General features: G+C 32.8%; 1 protein-coding gene and 3 pseudogenes across 1 annotated transcript; 3 read left to right on the top strand and 1 right to left on the bottom strand.

The window, feature by feature from the left end:
* Window positions 1-493, top strand: LOC143625422 (uncharacterized). The gene has a single exon (XM_077095751.1). It carries the CDS (start codon window positions 110-112, stop codon window positions 293-295), a length of 186 nt encoding a protein of 61 aa, XP_076951866.1. The 5' UTR covers window positions 1-109; the 3' UTR covers window positions 296-493.
* A 5,796-nt stretch (window positions 494-6,289) lies between these two features.
* Window positions 6,290-8,391, top strand: LOC143625360 (L-lactate dehydrogenase B pseudogene; annotated as a pseudogene).
* A 2,380-nt stretch (window positions 8,392-10,771) lies between these two features.
* Window positions 10,772-11,299, bottom strand: LOC143625421 (putative lipid-binding protein AIR1 pseudogene; annotated as a pseudogene).
* A 6,139-nt stretch (window positions 11,300-17,438) lies between these two features.
* On the top strand, window positions 17,439-18,128 carry LOC143625506 (putative lipid-binding protein AIR1 pseudogene; annotated as a pseudogene).
* The last annotated feature ends 4,398 nt before the right edge of the window (window positions 18,129-22,526 follow it).

Below are 22,526 nucleotides of genomic sequence, written 5' to 3'. Positions count from 1 at the left end.
AAAAAGAAAGAAGGGTCTTATTTCTCTCGAAACATCCCACCCAAATCAAAACCTAATCAAACCCATTTCAATTCGATCTGCAATTCAACGAATTGATTCAAGATATTTCATGGGTATCATCAAAAGCAGCTTCTCGTTAATGATCGGAACCGTTTGCGGGATCTACATCGCTCAAAACTACGACGTTCCGAACATTCACAAGCTTTACAAGACCGGTCTGGTTATTGCCAAACACTATGAAGAAAATTATCGTAAACCCAAGAAGAAAGAAGACGATGATGATGTATTCAAGTAACCCATTAATACCCTGTTTTTGTTTTTCATTAATTGAATGAATATTGTTTACCCCTTTATTGAAATTAGGGTTTCAATGACTGAAATTGAATTGGGGGGTTTTTGTTTTTTGATGTTAATTAGTTTAGTAATGGAAATTGAAGATGAGTATGATATAAATTTGAATGTTTTTGATATGGGTTTTGAGTTTTATACATGTTTCTATATGATTTTGCTTTAATGTGAAATAATTGTTGAGTTATGAAAGGAAATATATGTACTTTGGGAAGTGTTGTAGAAATCGCTAGGTGCTAGTCGGGCGGTGGGTTAGGGACTGGCGATATTAATAGGGATTAGTCGGATAGGAATTTGTATGTAAATTTTCAAATATACATACATGTATAAAATTTTCAATTTTGACCGGGGATTAATCGGCGACAAGTCGGTGGGGTAGCGACTAGCGATTAAACGGCACCTATTCTGGTTTTTTACAACACCGACTTTGGGTAGTGTTTGGGAGCTTTGATTTAAAGGTTGACGCTTATTTCTTTTGAAATACTGCTTTGATTTTGCACGTTTCAGTCTTAAAATTTTGTGTTGGAGTTCATATTATATATATGATTGTTGCATAAAATTACATGGACTCAGGTTATCAATTATAAATCTTATTACAGAAATGTGTTTTAATTTTATATGATCGGGGCGGGCTCGATCTTTTTGGTTGCTTAACTCGGATCTCAAAATCGGGTCTCTTTTCGTAAAAACAATAATTGTTTTTCTTTGTCCAGAGCCGTGAGAATATGATGACACACATTTTGGTATACGGTCTCTAAAAGGTGCACCGATCATATGCAATATTAGAGTTGTAGTGAGTTTCAGTGAAAACTAGAAAATTTAACGAAATTAGACTTTATAAATTGATGGCTTTTTAAATACGGGATTTTGTTTTAATCGAGCTGCCCCTAGACAACGAATCATGTATTTTGCATAGTAAATTGTTTTTACTTGTTAAGAGTAGATCCGAATGATGGCATGGAAATAGTTGGTCTTAATTAATCAAAGACTTAAGAGTTAAGAAGATGAATTTCATATTTTTCTGTTTGTATGGGCATTCATTATGCATTAGTAAACTTGCAGGCTGTTATATTTCTCTTTGGGTATAGAGAAAACTCATGCTGTTGTTGTTTATTAACTTTATATGTACTTTTTTATATGCTTGGTTTATATATATGACTCCATTAAACATAGGTTTGGCCCTCTGTTTTATGCTCACTTGATCTATGAGTTTTTGTCGCCAAAGAACCCGAAACCGTTACTTTTTTTTATCATTTTCTGATGGAAACCATGACTGAATTTTCTTTTAGCAAAAGAACCACACCCCTCTCCACAACCCGGAGAGGAGCCAGCCTCGCCACCAACAATTACATTAAATCGAACTTATATCACTTAGACCAATCTATCAATGTCCATCTGGACCTATGATTGAACCATAAGAAGCCAAGAGACTTAATATCATATATAATAGCAATATTCACTATTCCATGAAAACCATTCTTCTCCCATCACCCAAACCAAAGCTAAGATATAACTCCAAAAACTCTCTAACCGAGAAGGTGAAAACCGGGGCACTTTACATCATGACTTCACAAAAATCCAACACCACCGAGCACCCCGAGAGAACATGTTCAACTGACTCAACCTCCGCAAAGGCCACAGAGCGAAATAGAACTTGAATATTCCTTCATAACGTCTCATAGGTAGGAAATTTATCTATCTCCGCCCTTCAGACGTGATTATTGCACTTGACCGACACCCAATTGCGTCACTCCACAACAAAGTTACTTGTCCTTAATTATTCGTGTCCTTTTACTAGTGAACAACATGCAATCTTAAGATGATAACCAAACTTGTGTTGAATGTTTGGTAATTTAGGTTTTAAGGGCCAAATTTGACATTTTGAGAAAAAGTTTCATGTTCAAATTCACCAATGGTGTTTAATAAATAATCTAGATCAAAAGTTTTAAGTTATAATTCATTATTATGGATATTTTTTTTCCTGTTCAAACAATTCAAGTTCAAACGTAAACCGAAAACGGCGCCTAAACCGAAAAACTAAAGAACCGATACCGTACAGTTTTTTTAAACCGAAAAACCAACACTTTGGTTTGATCCTAAAACCAACCAATGCACACCCCCATTTTAGAAACTTGAAAATAAATATGCTTAAGTTAACGACTAAAAGCTAGTTTTAGTTATAAATATAAAAGCTTTGGTTATTTTCAAAGGCCTCTAGCCAGAATATAACACAGATTTGGCAATACCAATCTAGTGGCTTACTATTTGTACTTTTATGCCTCCATAAGATAAACTATAATACTTGCAAAAAAGCTAGCTAGTTACCCCATTAATATATCATGAATTAATTTTTTTTTATAGATATCAAAACCATGGACTTATAAAAAGTATAGCCTAAGACAAAAGCTTCATTAGTTTGTATTTTCCTCAAGATATTACTTGATTATAGATAAGTGATGATTGGTACTTTAAAAATAAGAAACACGTTATCAATAATAAAACTAAAACCACTTTTTGTCATCGACATAAACTACGCACAATGAAAATAGACAACGTCGTGCGTATACTAATGAAGATTGGTATACTATTTTGTTTATCGAATCACTTTTCTTTTCTAACCAAAGTACCATAAAAATGGTTACATACTTACATATCTAAATTTAAGTACTTATAGCTAGAATTATAACTTATAAGTACTTACGTATCTAAAATCAACTAGTATTAGGATTATAAGTTGAGCACAAGGAGCCTCTTTTTGAAAAGCTTTTTCATGGATTATCTTTTAATAAGGGTATTCATATAAGTAGAATATAGATTCTTTAGAAAATGGAATAATTAAGATACAACAAAAATAACAGAACAAACCAATGAACCTTTTCTTTAGACTCAACTTTTTAGAAGAAGCTCATGGTTTTTCTGTCTACAATTTTAATTCATACTATAAATTATAGAAGCAACTGCATATATTCATTTTGGCTTAAATTATAGAAGCAAAAATGTATAAACAATTATAGGCCATTAGAAATCTCACACCCCTTAATGTTAATTGTTAGATCAAAGATTCAAATCATAGGTCGTGTGTGTTAAACTCTATGTAGAGGGTACAAAATTGTTATATATCGTCGGTTAAACTCAATTATAAGTTTATATTACTGCCTCTCTAAGTCTAGCAGTTAAACTTGTTTTAGGGGGTTTTAAAATTGATATTTCCTTCATTTTTTTTTTCTTTTATCGACTCCCGCCTTTTAAACTTACTTCTAAATCTACACTTTGTTCACCATAAAACTACATCCTCAACCACCTATGGTAACACCTCTTAACTAAAACTAATATTATCATCTTTTCATTCTGAAATTAAAGTATTTACTTATTGAATTATTGCAAAACAATTTTACACTTTTGTTTTCTAGAATAGCTGGAAAACCAAATTGAAAAATTAATTGGTCTTCTGAGCCACAATCCTTTTCTACGTCTAGACAGGCAAAACTTTCAAATGCGAGACTTCTTGTTTGTTTGGTCTTTTGAAAGTAAATAAACTAATTAACATAGTCAAAAAACGAATTTACAAGACATGAAAAGAAAATACACATAAAGTTAATATTGAATAACTCTTAATATATTATACTGATAATAACTCAAAAAACCTGTTACACACAATTAGTGTCTCTAATCTCTCTCTCACTCTCTTATGAATCCCTAACTCAGTTCCATCTCATATATACATTGTTAACTGTTAACCCAACTTGATCAACAAAAAAGAGTAAAGTGTCATTTTCGTCCTTGTGTTTTGGCAAATAATGCGAATTTAGTCCAAAAAGTTTATTTTTTGCATATGGACCCTCCACGTTTCCAAGTTCTTGCCAGTTACATCCAAATCACTAACTCCGTTAAATTTAATCGTTAAGTCAGGGTAGGGCTGTCCAAAATGCTCGCCGCTCGTTCGTCGTTCGTCGTTCGCTCGAAAATTGCTCGAAAAATACTCGTTCGACTTCGACTCGGTTTGGAAGTGAGCTGTTCGGCTCGGTTCGGTTTAAAAACAATCCAAGCACGAGCAAAGCCTCGCTCGGTTTGGTTCGGTTCGTTTTGCTCGAATTATTTTTTATTTGTTAGTTTTATATATAAACTTTATGGATATATATAAAAGTATACTATTTTTTTAAGGTTTTTAAAATATCTATCTTTTGTGTTGAATTCAAAGTTCATATTTAAATCATAGCCGCTTGTTTATATATCTTTTGCTGTTAACTTTGAGTTTTATACATTTTAAAGGTGGAACTTTAGACAATTTAGAGCTTAAAGTCTTGAATTAATGATATTTTGAAGTTTTAGAAATTCAAAATTGGAAACTTTGTACGAAATCAAGCAAAACCAAGCCGAACCAAGCCGCTCGGTTTCCAACCGAACCAAGTTCAAGCATAAAGATATCGCTCGTTTCTTTAAATTCAATTCGCTCGGTTCGGCTCGCTTTCAAACCAAACCAAGTATGAGCATGCTCGTGTTCGGTTCGGTTCATGAACAGCCCTAAGTCAGGGGTAGACATGTCTTTTCACTATTTCTTTATTATAATATTTATTTTAGTGAATTGCGGTTTTCGTCATTGTGGTTTGACCAAATATGCGGTTTTAGTTCAATAGTTTCAAGTTTGCAATTTTCGTACTTGTAGTTTCATCACTTGCAATCAAACCCGAATTTATTAACCTCGTTAATTTTGGTCGTTAATCCATTTGCGTGCCCCTCACGTGACGACCAGTTTTGTCGTTTCTCTTCCTAAATAAACTTCAGTCCTAATTCGCAAGTCCCTTCACGTGGGTTGGGGTGTATTTGGGGGAAAAGGAAAAAAAACAAGGAACAAAACTGCCCCTCACGTGAAATGCACACTGATGGGTTTAACGACCAGACTTAACGATATTAGGGAATTCGGGTTTAACTGCAAGTGAAATGAAGCCATAGGGAAGAAAATTGCAAATTTGAAACTACTGGACTAAAACTGTAAATTTGGACAAACTAGAGGGACGAAAACCGCAGTTCACTAAAATAAGTATTATAATAAAGAAATGGTGAAAAAACATGTATACCCCTGACTTAACGATTAAATTTAACGGGGTTAGTAATTTAGATGTAATTTGCAAGAACTGGGAAACGTGGAGGGTAAATATACAAAAAAATAAACGTTTTGGACTAAATTCGTATTATTTGTCAAACCACAAGAACAAAAATGACACTTTACCCCCCACAAAATAACTAATAAACCTGCCTAGAACTCATAATTCTAATCAAATCTAATTAGAACACATCGGGAACTAGTCTTAAGCCCTTAACGTGTAATACTTTTATACACCCAAATAATAATCTTTCTTACATATATGAAAAAACATATTATTTTGTGAATAATATGCTTAAAGTAATAATTATTTTCTGTTAATGGACTTGATTTATTAATTTTGTTGTAAGATATATATGTAATTGTTACTTGACCCGTATTTGTCCCCCTAATGAACACATCTACTTTGGGTATAAGTAGTTTAAAAACAAATATATGGTTTATGTATATGATAACTATAAAATTTGAGAAAGAATCATGGAAAGATGATAAGATATCAAAAAGTTTGTGGTACTAGGTAGGTTAGGCTACTAAATTATATATTTTCATGGAAGTAGGTTGGAATCCATAGTTACAACTATTAATACTTTTATAATCAAAATTTACAATGAGCCATCCCTAGTTTCCTAAACCCCAACAATCAACATTCAAGCATAGTGCTTGAATATTTAATTTAAACTAAACATTTAAGATATTGATGATTCCTAACTTATAAGTTATAATTCTACACAAATTTTAATTTAAGGCATACAATTTAATATTTTTTACATTTTAAGATATTAAAGGTTTTTGGGAGCAAAATATATATTTTTATGTGGGTTCAAGTTACAAAAATCTGGCATGCAAATAACGGTTATTAACGAAGACGGTAATATATAATGTTTTTAACATCTAACCCATACAATCTAATTATACTTCTAAACCTACGTATTTTTCTACCATGAGACTAGCTCGACTCTTGACAATGTGGAGAAGAACATCTTTTCTACACACCATATATCAATAGGTTGTGGCCATGGGCTAATTTGATTGTAAGATATAAATAAAATGATAAGTTTTAGGGATGAAATTGGTGTTATCCTCGTACCGTACCAAAAAATACCGAATACTGCACCGATTTTGTTGGTTTGATACCGTTACCATTAAAGTACAAATTAATATAAAAAAATCAAATGGTATTATAAGTTGTAGAAACACGCTTTGAGTCGTGAAGTAATGGTTTGAATTGAACAATTTGTCAAATTGTTGAAAATAATATTTTGGAACATTCTTTAACAATCAATTTAAGAATAACGAAAATAAATAGTCAAACAATTAAATTAAACAAATATGAAATCTTCTTTTGTCTAATATAAATAGTACATATTCCTCCCATCAAAATCATCACATTCATTTCAAGTTTTCTATACAAGATTGTCACTAATATAAAAATAAAATGCATAGAATGGTTCATCTTCAGCTTTAGTCCACAAGGGTTAGACATAGCTCAATCCTTCTTCAAACCCATACACGGCTCAACACCACCACCAACTACTAGCCGAACCACCAAAGTCTCGGTCATAGGTGTAGGTAATGTTGGCATGGCCATTGCACAAACCATCCTAACCCAAGACCTCGCCGACGAGATCGCCCTTGTTGATGTTAATGCGGATAAACTCCGCGGTGAGATGCTTGATCTCCAGCATGCTGCTGCATTCCTCCCACGTACCACTATCTCGGCTTCTGTTAATTACTCTATAACCAATGGTTCTGATCTTATTATTGTTACTGCGGGTGCACGACAAATACCCGGAGAGTCTAGGCTAAATTTGTTGCAAAGGAACTTGGCTTTGTTTTCCAAGATTATTCCCCCGCTTTCTGCGGGGTCGCCTGAGGGTATTTTGTTGATAGTGTCGAATCCGGTTGATCCGTTGACCTATGTTGCGTGGAAGTTATTGGGGTTTCCAGCTAATCGGATTATTGGGTCGGGCACGAATTTGGATTCTTCTAGGTTTCGGTTTCTGATTGCGGATCATCTTGACGTCAATGCCCAAGACGTGCAAGTGAGTTTATTATGTCACATTATACGGACTCAATTAGGTTATATGAGTCGTATAACTTTTGCATATTACAAAATTATAACATTTGTTATATTCATAAAGGTATATGGCCTTACGACCCCTATGACATGTGAATGTGATGTTGTCCGTATCAGTTTAGATTTTTATTTATCTATTTTTTAAAAGTCACAATATAGGTTTTCTTGTTTTAATCATACTAAAAACATAAATCAAGGTTACATAATCTTTGTGACATGTTATCAGAGTTAGTATAAAAGTAAACAATTTGATGCTTAGCTAGGTGACATTTTCTATGACATGCTTTTCACTCTTTAGATATATTAACATGTTATAGCGTACATATTTAGTATATTAATTCATAGTCTTATTTAACATTTTACTTTTTTGTGACAAATATCTTATTCAGAGTGTCTTTAACCGTTTATATTATTTGTCTAAGGCATATATAATGGGTGAGCATGGAGATTCATCTGTAGCACTATGGTCAAGCATAAGCGTCGGCGGGGTGCCAATACTTAGCTTCCTAGAGAGGCAACAAATCGCCTGTGAGAAGCAAACACTCGAGAAGATCCACAAAGAAGTTATCCAAGGTGCATACGAGGTAATTGGTTTAAAGGGTTATACATCATGGGCTATTGGTTACTCTGTGGCTAACCTGGCTCGGACCATATTAAGGGACCAACACAGGGTCCATCCTGTGTCGGTCCTAGCCAAAGGGTTGTATGGTATTGATGGTGGCGATGTCTTTCTAAGCTTGCCGACACAATTAGGGAGAAACGGAGTGTTGGGGGTGACGAATTTACATATTAGTGACGAGGAGTCTCAACAACTTCAAAATCCGCCATGACTATTTTGGAGGTGCAAAACAAATTGGGTATATGAGTATCAATATATGTATTGATGTACTACTATATATTTATATATTCAATAAAAATGAATAGAAAATGTGCACGTCCCTTTGATTTGCTTGATTAACAACCAATGATATTTGTATGTTGTTTTTATCATGTATTCTATGTACTTTAAGTTTCTTATTAGATTTTATATTTGTAACATTATATTATACATATTAAAGGAACACATAGAGTGCTACAATTAATTTCAAGTTTTTGCACTTTTAGTCCTTTAACTTTTAAGTTATTTTATATTAGCCTCTCAAAAGTATAAACTGTTTTAATTTAATTTTAAACATTCTTTTCGCTAAACTTTGTTTCATTTTGCCCCCTAAAGTATTCATGATTTTAATATGTTCCATAATTTGCTATTATATATGTATACTTAATTTACTGATCTTTTTTAATAACCACCATACGGAGTTTTTTTAACCTTTTTAGTATGTCGTTACGACATGTTTATTTCATCTATGTCACGGCGGTAAAACGAATGTGTTTTGACAATAAAGTATACAAGTTTCGTTGAAAACGAAATTGTGTTTGTAATAAAATATATAATTTTATGTTAAGTTATATAGTGAGTGCAGTATCACGTTGATACTGTATTGAGCTCAACCGATACAAATTATTTTTTTTATATTTAGATAAACATTTTTTATAGAAGCGATAGTCGTTATGATGTGTTTTTTTATTTGCATTTAAAAACTCGAGCCCGTTACCGAGTTCCTAGCGCAACGCGCGATTGGAACACACTAGTTACATATTTTAATATATAAATTGTATTTGTGGATTTTAAATATGAAGAATGTCTTATGGAAATTGCAGCCCGTATCAAATCGGCAATAGCCCAATAGCTCATGCCTTATTTTAATAAATCTTTTTAATTAACTTGGTCGATACACAAATATAACTCAGGGCCACCTAAGCCCATACGAGCATAGACCCAAGGTGCACCATACCTTGTGAACGTGCCTAGAGGCTAAAGTTGTACAAATCAGAATTTTAAAAAATCAGTTCGGGCTGGGTAAAAGAAAGCTAATTCCGGTTTTTGGTGAAACGGGTTCGGTTTCCAACCCGGTTTTTGATGAGAAAAATTCGAGTGTGACCGATTTGAAACCGGGTTTTAACTGGTACAGTTCAGTTTGGTTTCTACCCCATGGTTCGGCTCAAATTTAAGCCGGGTTCAAAATCGGGTTTGGTTGGGGTTTGAAATCGAGTTTGGAGTCTTTCAAATGAGACCGATTTGTGTATGCCGTTACTTGTTAGTTGATATGCCTTTCGTACCTATGGATCTAAATGGTATGAAGTCTTCCATTTTCCTCTTGGTTTGATTCGATTGTTAGGATGTCTTTTAAGTTTCAACCTATGGTATAATCATATACGATTGTTAGTTTAGGACAACACGAACTAGCTAAACAAACCTAGTGGACCCAATTAATAACTTTGTGAATTATAGCCAACTTATCTTTTATAAGGAGATCGTCCATATACAACATTACTTGAAATATTCCAATTAAGAAGAGTAGGGGTGTAGACGAGTCAAGCTACTAGTGAGCAACTTGATCTCCGATCGGTAAAAAGCTCAAAATGAGTTAGTTTTTTCGAGATCGAGCCTCAAATAAAACTCGTTTGGTTATCTAGTAAAACATGAAATGTTTAGATATATAATGGGTAATTCCACGCAATATATGTTGATTGAACCACTCACTACCATAACTAAGAATACTAGATGTGTCTCGCCAAATATTGACCTTGGATTTGAAAGAAAAATAAGGTCTTCTAACCATGTTAAGAGGTCTCTAACAAACTCTTTAAGTACACTAAAGAAAATAGATTTCACATTGCTCTTTAATAATCCATCGGTGATCACTAACGGAATTTTAAATATCAGATTACATCAAGACATTTCGGCCTTTGTCGATGAGTATGAACGGACTGTTGGTGATTCCTCGAAAATTTTCAAATTAGATTTTTTATCTTACTTTTCAGCTTTCGTTGTTTGATACTTGGGAAAAAAACAACACGTTTGACAAATTTTAACACTAGAAAAGATGATACACTCATACACATACATTAAACTTTTGACGTTGTTTAAAGTTGAACTTTTAAATCCGGACAAGCGTAAATTCTTTTAATTTTCGTATATTTGAAAAACAAAATGATTGGCAAAATCTTTAATTGTCAAATTTAGTTGACAATTATAAACATAACAAAATGTGATGACATCCTACAAAAAAATTTTAAAAAAGCACAAAAATTGTGGATATGATTTTTTTTATTAAATATAGAAATCACAATAATACAAACCCTAGTCACATTATGACAGGATATAAGTACAAAAGAAGGCCAAAAGCCATCTTATTCAAATCAATAACTTCATAATATTACAACACACAAATCTAACAATGAAAACGCACCAAGACATAATAATATCAAAACAATATTCAATCAACTTCAATTGACAGTTTGACACCCACGAAACAATCGAATTAACGGTTCTCGATCTATGCGCATTGGAAGCCCTTTGGGACCGTCTTTCCACAATAGTTAAGCAACAAGCTTAAAGAAACTGGCACATTAAGGTTTATACCCAAGACATTTGCTTTAATCGCGGTGCAAAGGCATACCGCGGCCTCAAGATCAACAAGGTCACCAAGGAGGGTGCAACAAGGAGTCATTGCGGGTGTACCGACGACTAGATGAACTAAGTCGTTGAGCACATTAGCACATACACCTAACTTGAGAGTGTCTTTAGGGCAAGTTGCTTTGTGGTGATGATGTTTATGTTTATGGGTGGTTGGTGGTGGTGGTGGTCAAGAAGTTGAAGTTACTAGAGTGAAGAATAGAAGGTTAAGGGTGAGTAGCAAAGCAGTTTTTGCCAATGTCCTTGAAGCCATTGTGGACTGCTAGCTCAAGTTATGGTTGGTGGTTTTGGGGTGTGAAACTATTGAATAATGACATGGTATTTATAGATGGAAATCATGAATATAGTGTTATAGACCTTTTTTTAATGTTGTGTTCCGGCTATCATGGGAGGCTCGGAGGGTGTGCGAGACGTATCATCGGCCGGGACGCATAAGTTTCGGAGGCGCAAACTTTTTTATACATATTACAAATATATGTTTTTTGGTATTAAAAATAAGGTTATTTGCAATAATTTATGAGATAATTAAATGCTCAGAATGGATTCTGCTTATTATAAATCGGTCGATAAAAGTTTTATCCATATACATTAGCGAATAAAATTTTTTTGTTAAGGCCTACTGGCCTTTTTATTTTGAGTCGGCGAGATATTTAAATTCTCGAAGACGGCCCTGCTGACTATGTTAGTTTGCAAAACTAACTATTATCTTTTACTCCCTTGGTTTGAACTCTACCCTACCCGAGGACTTACAGAATTACCTCGAACGGTGTCATAATCTAAAATGAATAAAATTACAGTAATTCAGCCAAGAGACATTTACTTAGAGCATTTACAACAATAAACCGTCGCATCAGCTTAATTCCAATTTTTTCTCTAAAACATCTATTTTCTACAACAAATATCCACAAACTCTATTTAAAATATCGAAATAATATAATATATATATATACATAATGTATATATATGTGTGTGTCTGAGAGTATGGTCCCACCCATGTCGTACGGCTTCTTGTCCGTAGACACGGACCACACAACTAGACGTCTAGCTCACAACAAGGCTTGTCCACCACAACCCTCCTCATCCCGACGAACATAAAAATCCACCGTCACGAGCGCTTACAAGAAGAGGACAATGTTTTACTCCCTTGGTTGCTTTCTATAACTTAATTTGTGGGTGTTTTTTGCGTTACTTTATTCGTATACAATGGGTATGCGGTTTTTTATTATTAACGAGTATGACCTTCCTTTTAACATGTAAATATCAAATAATACAAATGATCACGGATCAGTCCTAATATTGAGCTTTCCTCTGCCCTCTGCCATGAGTCATTATGTTAATGTTTGTACAAATGAAGTTTATGATATTATTATGGATATTATGGACACACAAACACCCCTTAGTTTCTTTCAACTCTTAATTGAACTACATATCATATCAAATTAATTTACTTACAATCATTTTGTTAACATGTTAGCGCATATATAGATATAATAAAGTTAGATACAAATAAAATTAAATTTTAAGTAAAAAAATAAAACATAAATAATAAGAGAATAAATTAAGTTATAGTAATTCTCTAATCATCTATGATAAATTTTTTACAAGTATGCTTAAACTATAAGTAAATCCAATGATATATATCATGTCTAGGAATAGATATTATTCAGTACAATCATGTCTATATCAAACCATATGATTTGTTCGTATTGTTGTATCCCTTGTTAACAAAATGGTTTGTTCCTTTACATATTCAATTAAATTTTCTAGGCTCATTATAATTTAATCCAATTTTTATGATTAAAATATTACGTATGATAATATAGTCAAGTTTTAATGAAATTTTAGTTTGAACATGTTTATGTTCATTTTTACTTTTAATTGGTGTCTTTGCTCAACTAAGTTCGCTTATCATTCATATTTATTCATTTATGATTGTTCGTACAAGTTCATGAACTATTGTCTATATTACTAACAAACCACATTTGTTTAAATATCCGTATTTGATAGTTTGGTCGGTTAAAGTTATATAGAACAAACAAGAGATATGTTTACATGGCTAGTTATAGGCTAGTTTACTATATTTGGTACCATTTTGGATTTATGTGTCATAGAAAAATCAACGCCTGTGTATTAAAGTAAAATCTAGATTGTATGCAAAATAGTTACTTTTATTAAAATTATTAAAAACCACTCACGTTTAGAATTTTTTTTTTTGAACTGCAAATTTTATAAAGCACTGACCAACCACGTTTAGGGTTGATCCAGAAAGGTTTGAGACGGCCACCATATCACAAACAATGTCTATTTGTTCTAGATTATGTCTACAGAATTTAACTCCCAAGAACCCGTAGTGTACAAATAATTACGTCTATATGAATCTAAAGTTGGGAGATAGACATGTATGTATTTTCTCAACTCTTAAAACACCTAAAAAAATAATGTTTCTTTCTTTTTTTTTTTAATACTAATAGAAGATGTTTGCAAGATAATTTATTAAGATAAACCAGAAAAACCAACAAAGTTAATTATGCTAGCTATCTCATTGCTGGAAAATGTGATGGGCACTTCTTGTATTTATGTGAAAGAATTTCAAATGATACTTATAAAGAATGTTGAATAAAGTTCTAATGATTACGGATGATTCTAGTTAACATATAAGAATAACTTATAAAGAATGTTGAATAAAGTTCTAATGATTACGGATGATTCTAGTTAACATATAAGAATAACTATGTCTAAACATATATAAGTAATTATCTGCTTAAGTCATATATATAAAAAATCAAATATTTTTTTCTAGGGACGTATAGTGGTTACAAATTGGCAGTTCAAATAACAATAATTCTACGATTGTACGAAGGAGGTTTTTACACCGCAATTTTAGTCGCAAAAAGATGTTTACAACCGAAATTCATGTTGCATATGCTCGTTTCATTCTTGGACATTAAACGTTTATCTGTATACAAGACACGTACGTATTGAGAAAATATGTGCGTAAAAAACTAAGCTTATATTTTGTAGATCTACATATCTGCTTTAACCTTAAATCACGACGTATTAATAAACTTATTATGTATTTTCGTCCATCTAAATAAACTAATATGTTATGCATATATAAAACTTGAGGCCGAACAAAAGAAACTCAGTAGTCATGTTACATCTGTCTTTCACATTTGTTTTGTTCTTTGTATTTTAATCCGTAGATCTAAACTCCTTCTTGTACGTATCTACACTTGTCATCATCAGTTATATAGTACAATGGTCGATGTCATGTGATACCATAGCTTATACATGGTGTACATGCCATAATGCAGAAGCTAGGGACAAAGCACAACAACGTGAAGGTTCTCAAATCGTGTAAAAAACCTTAATTATTAGTGCCTGCATTTAATTATGAAGTTTCCTCTTCAATATTCAGTTTCCGTATTTTTAGATGCCATTTAGTCACAAAAGTAAATAATCGTACCAATTCTTCTTTGTACAATGGAATAAATGTTCTATCAGTAATGGTAAAGAGTCTATTTTGAATGTTACATTATTTGCTCTTAATTTGAATAGGACAAGGAATTTAAGTTATATAATAATAATAATAATAATAATAATAATTTGATAACTAGTCTACGTACACGTAAATACTCAGAAATATATTAATACTTCTGTCTAATAGAAAAAAAAAGTATAAAGAAAGAGAGAAAAATGTCAAAATAAATTGTTTACAGATCATATGTTTTACAACTTAAATGTATGAGTTCATAAAAATTAAGACTATCAATATTGGTGGGCAATTTTGGAGGGCTTGATAGTTCTTCGTTAAGTGTGGCTAAGAAAGAAATTGTCAGTGTGATTTACGTCGTTTTTGGACATGTTGTTTTTTGAAGAGCCGGTCAAAAAGACTTGTGGCTATTTGATGATGTTTTATATTTCTTTCTGAATGGGTACTTGACTATGTATAATAAGAATAAAGTTTATTGGATATAGTGGTTGCAAAATCCACTTTTATAATTGCATGTAGTTTTTTTTCGCATATGTCTAGACTCTAGAGTATTGCTAGTCGTTGCTTAATAAAATACCGCCGTTCGAAAAAAAAGATAAAAAGACTATGAAAGACTTGTACTTTGAGAAAGTAAATAACGCTTTTATTACCTACATATCTCCATCATTCATGCGCATAAGCTCACTTACCAGGACACATAAGTACTAGTAAAACTCATATATACCAGGATTTATAGTAAATTGATGTTCTAGCTAGCAAGACACATTCAGTTCATTATTGTTTCTAATTGAATAATTTAACGAGTTTTGTATGCGCGTAACTATACATATATATGTGTCTGTGGCACTCTATGCATAATTATATGTTTCGAGCATGATTTTAATAACAACCCAAACAATGATAGATATTGATTGAATAAAATTGGCCTATATATGAAGCATAACTGAGAGATACAAAGAAACATTAATAGGTTAATTAAGACATGTACTATATATATATGATCCCATGCATATATATATATCAAGTTGGGAAAAAAATTCCAACCTTGCCACAAGCTTAGGGTTATCTGACAGCTTGTGCTTACATGATCCATGTTTTGCCACAGAGCTGCTCACATGGCTCTATAATTCTGTTAGATGCATCCTGTGATTTCCCTTCATATCTTTATTTGTGGTTTTAATTTTACCTTGTGTAAACAAATAATAATTCAAATAAGAACCGATGGGGTTAATTAGTGATCCATTGGCAAAAGTAAAAGCTTTAACATCTTGAGTCGAGAGGTTTGGGATTCAAGTCTCAAATACAAAAGGAATTAAAAGAAATTCGTCATAAAAAGACAAAACAAATAAGTAAGACACATTATTTAAAAACAAAACATACAAATAAGAAAACATGTTGTACACCAAAAATTGTATCTTGATTAATTATCCGTATAAGTGTTCCAAAAAATAACTGGGAAGTACTTATCAGTAAATTAAAAATTAAATAATTATTACTACTAACTTTCCACTATAGCATGTTTATGAAAATAATTTAAGGTAGTTTTGAAAAGAACTACACCACTAGAAAAGTGGTCAAATACGATGAAGCTTTAGCGATGATAAAAGGCATCGATACGCTATATATCTATAGCGATATCATGTTTCCATAAGGTTTGTCAGTTTTTTAGGCTTTTGTGTTATGACATGTTATTGTCATAGCGTGGGCGGGCTTTGTTTAAATTACACACCATTTAGAAACCCTATCGAACCACCTGTTATCCATGTACCATTGGTTGATCAACAAACGTGCGATTAATCGTCTCTTATTATGTTTTGATTGGTTGTTATATATTTAGTTCGATCATACTAGGTTCTTGATGAACAAATACATAAAAACCTTATGCCTAATGGTACACGTTGCATTCAAGTATAGCAACTTTACAAATACTATCATTCATTCAGTCGCTAAACATTAGGAATTCATTTTATTTAATTTTTATAAAAATCTAGAGATAGACTGTCAGAGCGACACTTTTACCACGACATATTGTCGCTAAAGAAAGCCTACAGCGACAACATTTTTGGCAAAACAATTTTCCCTTTTAGTGTCGAAACAGTTTTCCCTTTTAGCGTAGCGTCGAAACCTAGCTAGTGATGACATTTAGACATGTGTCGTTCGTTGTATCATACGACTAATAAAAGCTCAACTAGTCGCTTGTAATTTAACTGATTTATAGTTTAAAGTCCTTTTATATTTGCTGTTTAAAACCTCACCAACCGAGATATGGCACAGTACATACAACACTCTATTATGTGACATAATATTGTTAGTTGGAGCACATAAAACTTGAACTCGATCTATCTATCAATCAATTTTGAGTTTAAGTGCACTTCCTATATTTTGTATATGTATTTATTTTCAATCTAAAAAAATCGAGTCTTAAAATCAACTTACCACTCAAAAAACACATATGAAAATTTAAAATTAATTAAGCCAATGATTTTTTTTTGTTTTCATAATAAGATATTTTTTTAACGGCCAATGAATAAAAGCAAAGGGCGATTCAATAAACCCACGATCGCAGACAATACTGATCATCCAAAGCCCACCATCTTCTGTTTCGCAAAACACCCGCCGCCTGAAGATCCATTATGGTAAAACTCAGTTGGGATCGTATTCGAACTTAAGAGTTAAAACCATGCAATCTTTAATCCAAATCTTCAGCTCTCCTTATATACCTGTTGAGCTAAAACTTGTTGTCATTAACAAGAGATTACGCTCACACTAATATTTTAGTAGTTCACTAACCGAAATAAAATGAAATAAGAAATTAAAGCATATTAAATATAATAAATTAATGAGCTAGTGTTCAACATATGACAATCTTCTATCTATAAATACCCAAAGCACCTTGTCCATCTACACACAAAAACACTTTGTAACACCTAAAGCTAAAAGCACTTGGAAAATATGGCTTCAAGGGCTTTAGCAACTACAGCTATTCTTCTTACCTTCAACTTACTCTTCTTCACTTTAGTAACATCCAAACATACCCCGAGCGGCTGCCCACCGCCGCCACCTCCACCGTGCACACCGACACCAAGCACCCCAACCCCTACACCTTCAACCCCTACCAAAGCCACTTGTCCAAAGGACACTCTCAAACTAGGTGTATGTGCTAACTTGCTCAATGACCTTGTCCACCTAGTCGTTGGAACCCCACCGAAAACACCATGTTGCACTCTCATAGAGGGTCTCGCGGACCTTGAGGCCGCTGTCTGTCTTTGCACCGCCATCAAAGCTAATGTGTTGGGAATCAACCTTAATGTCCCCGTCTCATTGAGCCTGCTGCTTAACTACTGTGGAAAGAAGGCCCCAACCGGCTTCCAATGCGCTTAATTCGATTTATATATCTTCTAGTATATTTTATGAAAGGTTGGAGCTTTTAATTGGTGTGTTTGGAAGATTATATATTTATTTTGATCATATTGTGACTTATAAAGAATCATGGAGACATGATTTTGAAGAGTGTACGTATTTATGTCCTCGTGTTATGTATTTGATTTTCTCCAAATCTAAATAAATTTTACAAACTTATTGCATGTGAGATTTGAAATTATGATATTAAACTTTTGGTGGTTGAGTAATCTATATCAATCCAAGATTATATGATTTTCGAGTTTTCTTATTTTTAAGTACATGTTAGTTTATTAAACGCGCTAGACATAACAATTCCAATATATATTCTACGTGGTAGTTTACATTATGTTTCGAATTATATGCGAAATTCTCATCAGCAAAAACCTCACCATCCAAAAACACAAAAGATAACACAATGTGTTACACAAGAAGTAGATGAAAATATTGAATTTAATTGTTATATTTTTCGTTAATATATTTTTAAATTAATATAACATGAGTTATATAAGATATATGAATCTGTCATTCAATACCTTTAAAGCATTTTTTATTTTTTAAACAAAATGCATACCCTAGATGTATTCATAAAATCCATCTCTTACCTAGTTAATTTGTAAGACTCGAACCCGCAATAGTTTATATTAATAGGGATAAACACCTGGTGTTGCTAGGCAAAAAGGCCATCAACCTTGTTTAACTAAAACTTATTTATATACCAAAGGGCCTAATCTTGTTACTTTAGTTAACAGTAATTATCAACCAGAGGTACATTTTAATTAGTGAAATACAAATTTAATTAGATGCAGGCAATGAAGGAAATTTAATAAGAAGAAATTAGTAATCTGGAAACAAAATTGGGTATCAGATTGTTTATCACTTAAAGAAATTCACATGACTCCAAAATATACGATGTGTCATGCATGTGAACAAGTATTTATTTTTCTCAATAAGCCAAATTACGATATCATTTGTCACGGGAAACAGTTTTGATTTTGAATATTAACAACTTAATAATTTAAGTTCTTTGTGTAAGTTAAGTTGCTCCGTATATGGAATATAGATTAAAAAAAACAAAATTGTTAGTTATTCCATCAATAATACCTAAATGTAAACAAAATTGCACTAATTTTGACGTTATTTTACTAATCTCATGAAAATAATGTTAAAAGTGGCGGAATATTAATCAGGCATCATGTGGTGGCGTTGATAGCTGAAAGACAATGGTACATGCATCAATTGGCCGGTGTCCCGATGATTGAGTGTTATGTGTCTTATGTCCAAGGCTTGATGCAAAACTACTATCGAGCCGGGGGTCTCACCGGAAGCAGCCTCTCTATTTCTACGGGGTAAAGGTAAGGCTGTCTACATCTTACCCTCCTCAGACCCTACCATAGCTTTGCTATTGATGAGATATACTGAGTACGATGATGATGTACTTTCTGTTCAAGAAAAAAGTTGATGCAAAATGAATTCCGGATATTATGTAACAAACATAAAGCATAAGTTGAATAACCCAGAAACAAAGCAATATTAAGGTGTATTCAAGTGCCCTTAACATAAGTGTGTTTAGATATATATTTGTTGTCATTTCGGTGTGAATGAATTTTGTCGAAAACGAAGTTTTATTCAAAATAGTTTTTTCTTATGTGTCATATACTCTTAAGAGTGTCAATATCCTTTTGATCATATAACCAATTTAGTATTATTATTTTTTTTTTCTTTCATTCGCTATAGCAAATTCTGATGTACGTTGTAACGAACCAAGCATATATCGAATAAACTCTCACTGCGTCGACAACGTACCAACACACGTTTGATACCCATTCAGCCATATTACTAAGATATAGTATTATAGTTTATTAGTTATTAGAAAGAAGGGATAATATTTGAAGTTCAGTTGGATGATAATAAAAAGGTTTACGGGGGTATACATATGAAAATGAATTCTATCTTTGTCAATAATGTTCCTTTCAAGAACACTTAACAATCGAAAAACACGCTATTTAAATTTTTGTAAGTGAATTTTTATTGCTATGAGAGAGATCACATTACTCATTTTTTAAAAGTCAGTAAAATAAAAATAAAATATTTAAAACAGGTTTGTTAATATCCTTTTCCCCTTCTAATTTAAGACTCCGGTTTTATCACTCTAGGTTTTCCAATCATTTCCCCTTCTAGCAGCCGAAAACACGTAAATCATTGATCAACATAACTACTTGTCTGTTCTTTTTGTTCTAATCCAATAATTATTTGTCGCAATTTCATCAATTTGGCAACCTACCGGTTTCCAAATTACCATATTACCCATAAAGGAAACCTCATGTTCGATATTCAAAAAAAAAATTGTTCAAGCGTTATACAATTTTACAAGTGGTTCAGTGTTTTACTACTAAAAAATTGACATAATGCAACATTTTTGCTACATAATGTAGCATGTTTTTTTAATACAACCTTTTAATTTCAAGATGTATTAATCAAAGATCCGTTAGACATAATGCAACATTTTTGTTACATAACTATATCTTTCAAATGTAATATTTATTTTACAAAAATAGTTGAATTAGACCTAATACAACATTTTTGTTACATAATACAACTGTTTCTATCACTTGCAACCTTATATTTGTAAGAGGGGGGACATAATATCACTATACAATAGGTCTTGAAAAGTATTGATAATGATTAATTACATGTGAACATGGAAACGTTTAGTCGTTCTTACCACTTGTATTGTGTTTTGTATTTTGTATTTGTTGTCATGTGGGTGGATTAAAGAGTCACGGGTAAGCTTAAAACTTGTGGCTAATGTCTTTAATTACTATGTTTATTATCTATTTATTTTTTGTGAAGCAAGTGGTATATGCTTGGTCAGTTTTTTTTTTGTCTTAGTCCTCCGGTTGGCAAAATTGGATATTTTTTAAAAAAGCACAAATTATTTATACTAATGTCGCTTGTGTTCCCATCATTTTTTTCGATGGGCTTTATAGTGTCACATGCATGCATGTGTTCCTTATCAGAACTAAAGATACGATCAATATTAATCAGCATATAGTCATGCTTAGGTTGTTCGCTGTGGAAGGGGGCAACGTTGCCCTTCCACATTGCCACATCGCCTTCACATAGGTTTGTTGTCCCTCCTTATAGCGTCCCGATGTAGTTCGTTGTCCCATTATATATACACATATTTATGTATGTGTGTGTATGTGAGAGAGACAGTGAAAAGTTTGTTGGCCCCACATCCATCCCCACATTGCCCTTCTTTCGCCCCCCCCCCCCCCAGACCGCCCCTCTATGATGTTCACTCCCCAAATTGTCCCATAACTCGCACCCATGTTATCCATAGCGGATGGTCATAGAGTTAAAAACACAACTTCGAATGAGGGCATATACAAGTTTGACCATTTTTACTCTCACTACAAGAAAATATACCAATAGGAACTAAGTTTTTTCTGGCCTATAGGACGACATGTCGTCTCTATAGATCTCAACAGTCTGTTGGGACGACATGCTCTTTCCATAGGTTTCGTCTCTAGAAGCTCATCCCGACAAGTTACTTCATCTCTATAGGTGTCATTCCCATAGATAAACTTCTAGAGACGACTTGCTGTATAGACATTTATATATCAATTACGAGAAACACACGAGACGAACATGTGGATAGAACGCTTTGAGTATGTTATATCATGTGTAACATCGTACAAACAACGCTCATATATCGTAACACATTAATTCATGTGAATGTGCAACATATATATGATCATGCTGGCTTAGGGAACAAGAGAAGCAGAAATAGTATTACCTACCAAATGTAAAACACATTGTATATGTATACTGACAAAACTAGGATGTCTTGTTAGTCATTTTTTTACCAAAATGATAACTTGGTTTTATCTTATGAATAGTTATGATTATCATAAAATAATTACAAAACATGCCTGAGAACTGTGGGACATGTGACTAGGAAATGTCAAATTACAGGCAAATTCGAATATTTTGACAATACAAACATATATGAAGTGCCCATGCGTCTAATTCACACTATGAAAGGCCTCTCTAAACCAATGTTGGTCATTAAAAAGATTCCATAAGCAGCAATTTGCAAGTTTGGTAAGCTGTCTGTCTAGACAAATTTCTTTCTTTTGTTCAACAAATTGGTTTCCCTACTTATAACGGCAAAGACCAATACAACCCTAAACTGTCGGTATTCAGATTGTAATCGAAGTGAATGAAAAACACCAAACAACTCCTATTCAATAAGAGATGAAGCGTTGTAATCCCAATGTACGCAACGATTAAAGGAGATGAAACCGTTTCTAATACTAAACAGTAAACACCGTTTAACATAATAAAACAAATATAAGCATAAGTCTTTTAAACCGAATAACTAATAATAATTAACTCAAAGTTGTATGATAGATCTTCATCTGTCTAGACCTCTCATTTATTCAAGTAAATTGACTCACCGTACCCCTTTGATATTTCATATGAAAGTAAATGTGTTTTAATCTTCTTTGCATCATGATGTACATTGTAACGGTGTTTCTATCGGAGACTACAACACGATTGTTAATGATATATGTAATAG

This window comes from Bidens hawaiensis, unplaced genomic scaffold, assembly GCF_021521415.1.
Source record: "Bidens hawaiensis isolate Kalapana, Puna unplaced genomic scaffold, B.hawaiensis_p1.1 tig00004105_1, whole genome shotgun sequence".
NCBI classification, from domain to species: domain Eukaryota; kingdom Viridiplantae; phylum Streptophyta; class Magnoliopsida; order Asterales; family Asteraceae; genus Bidens; species Bidens hawaiensis.
The sequence above is the reverse complement of the archived record's forward strand: the minus strand, read 5'-3'. Positions and strand labels throughout refer to the sequence as shown.

What these genes read in the sequence shown, in the direction of transcription:
- LOC143625422 (XM_077095751.1), top strand. Translation starts at nt 110, where the DNA reads ATGGGTATCATCAAAAGCAGCTTCTCGTTAATGATCGGAACCGTTTGC.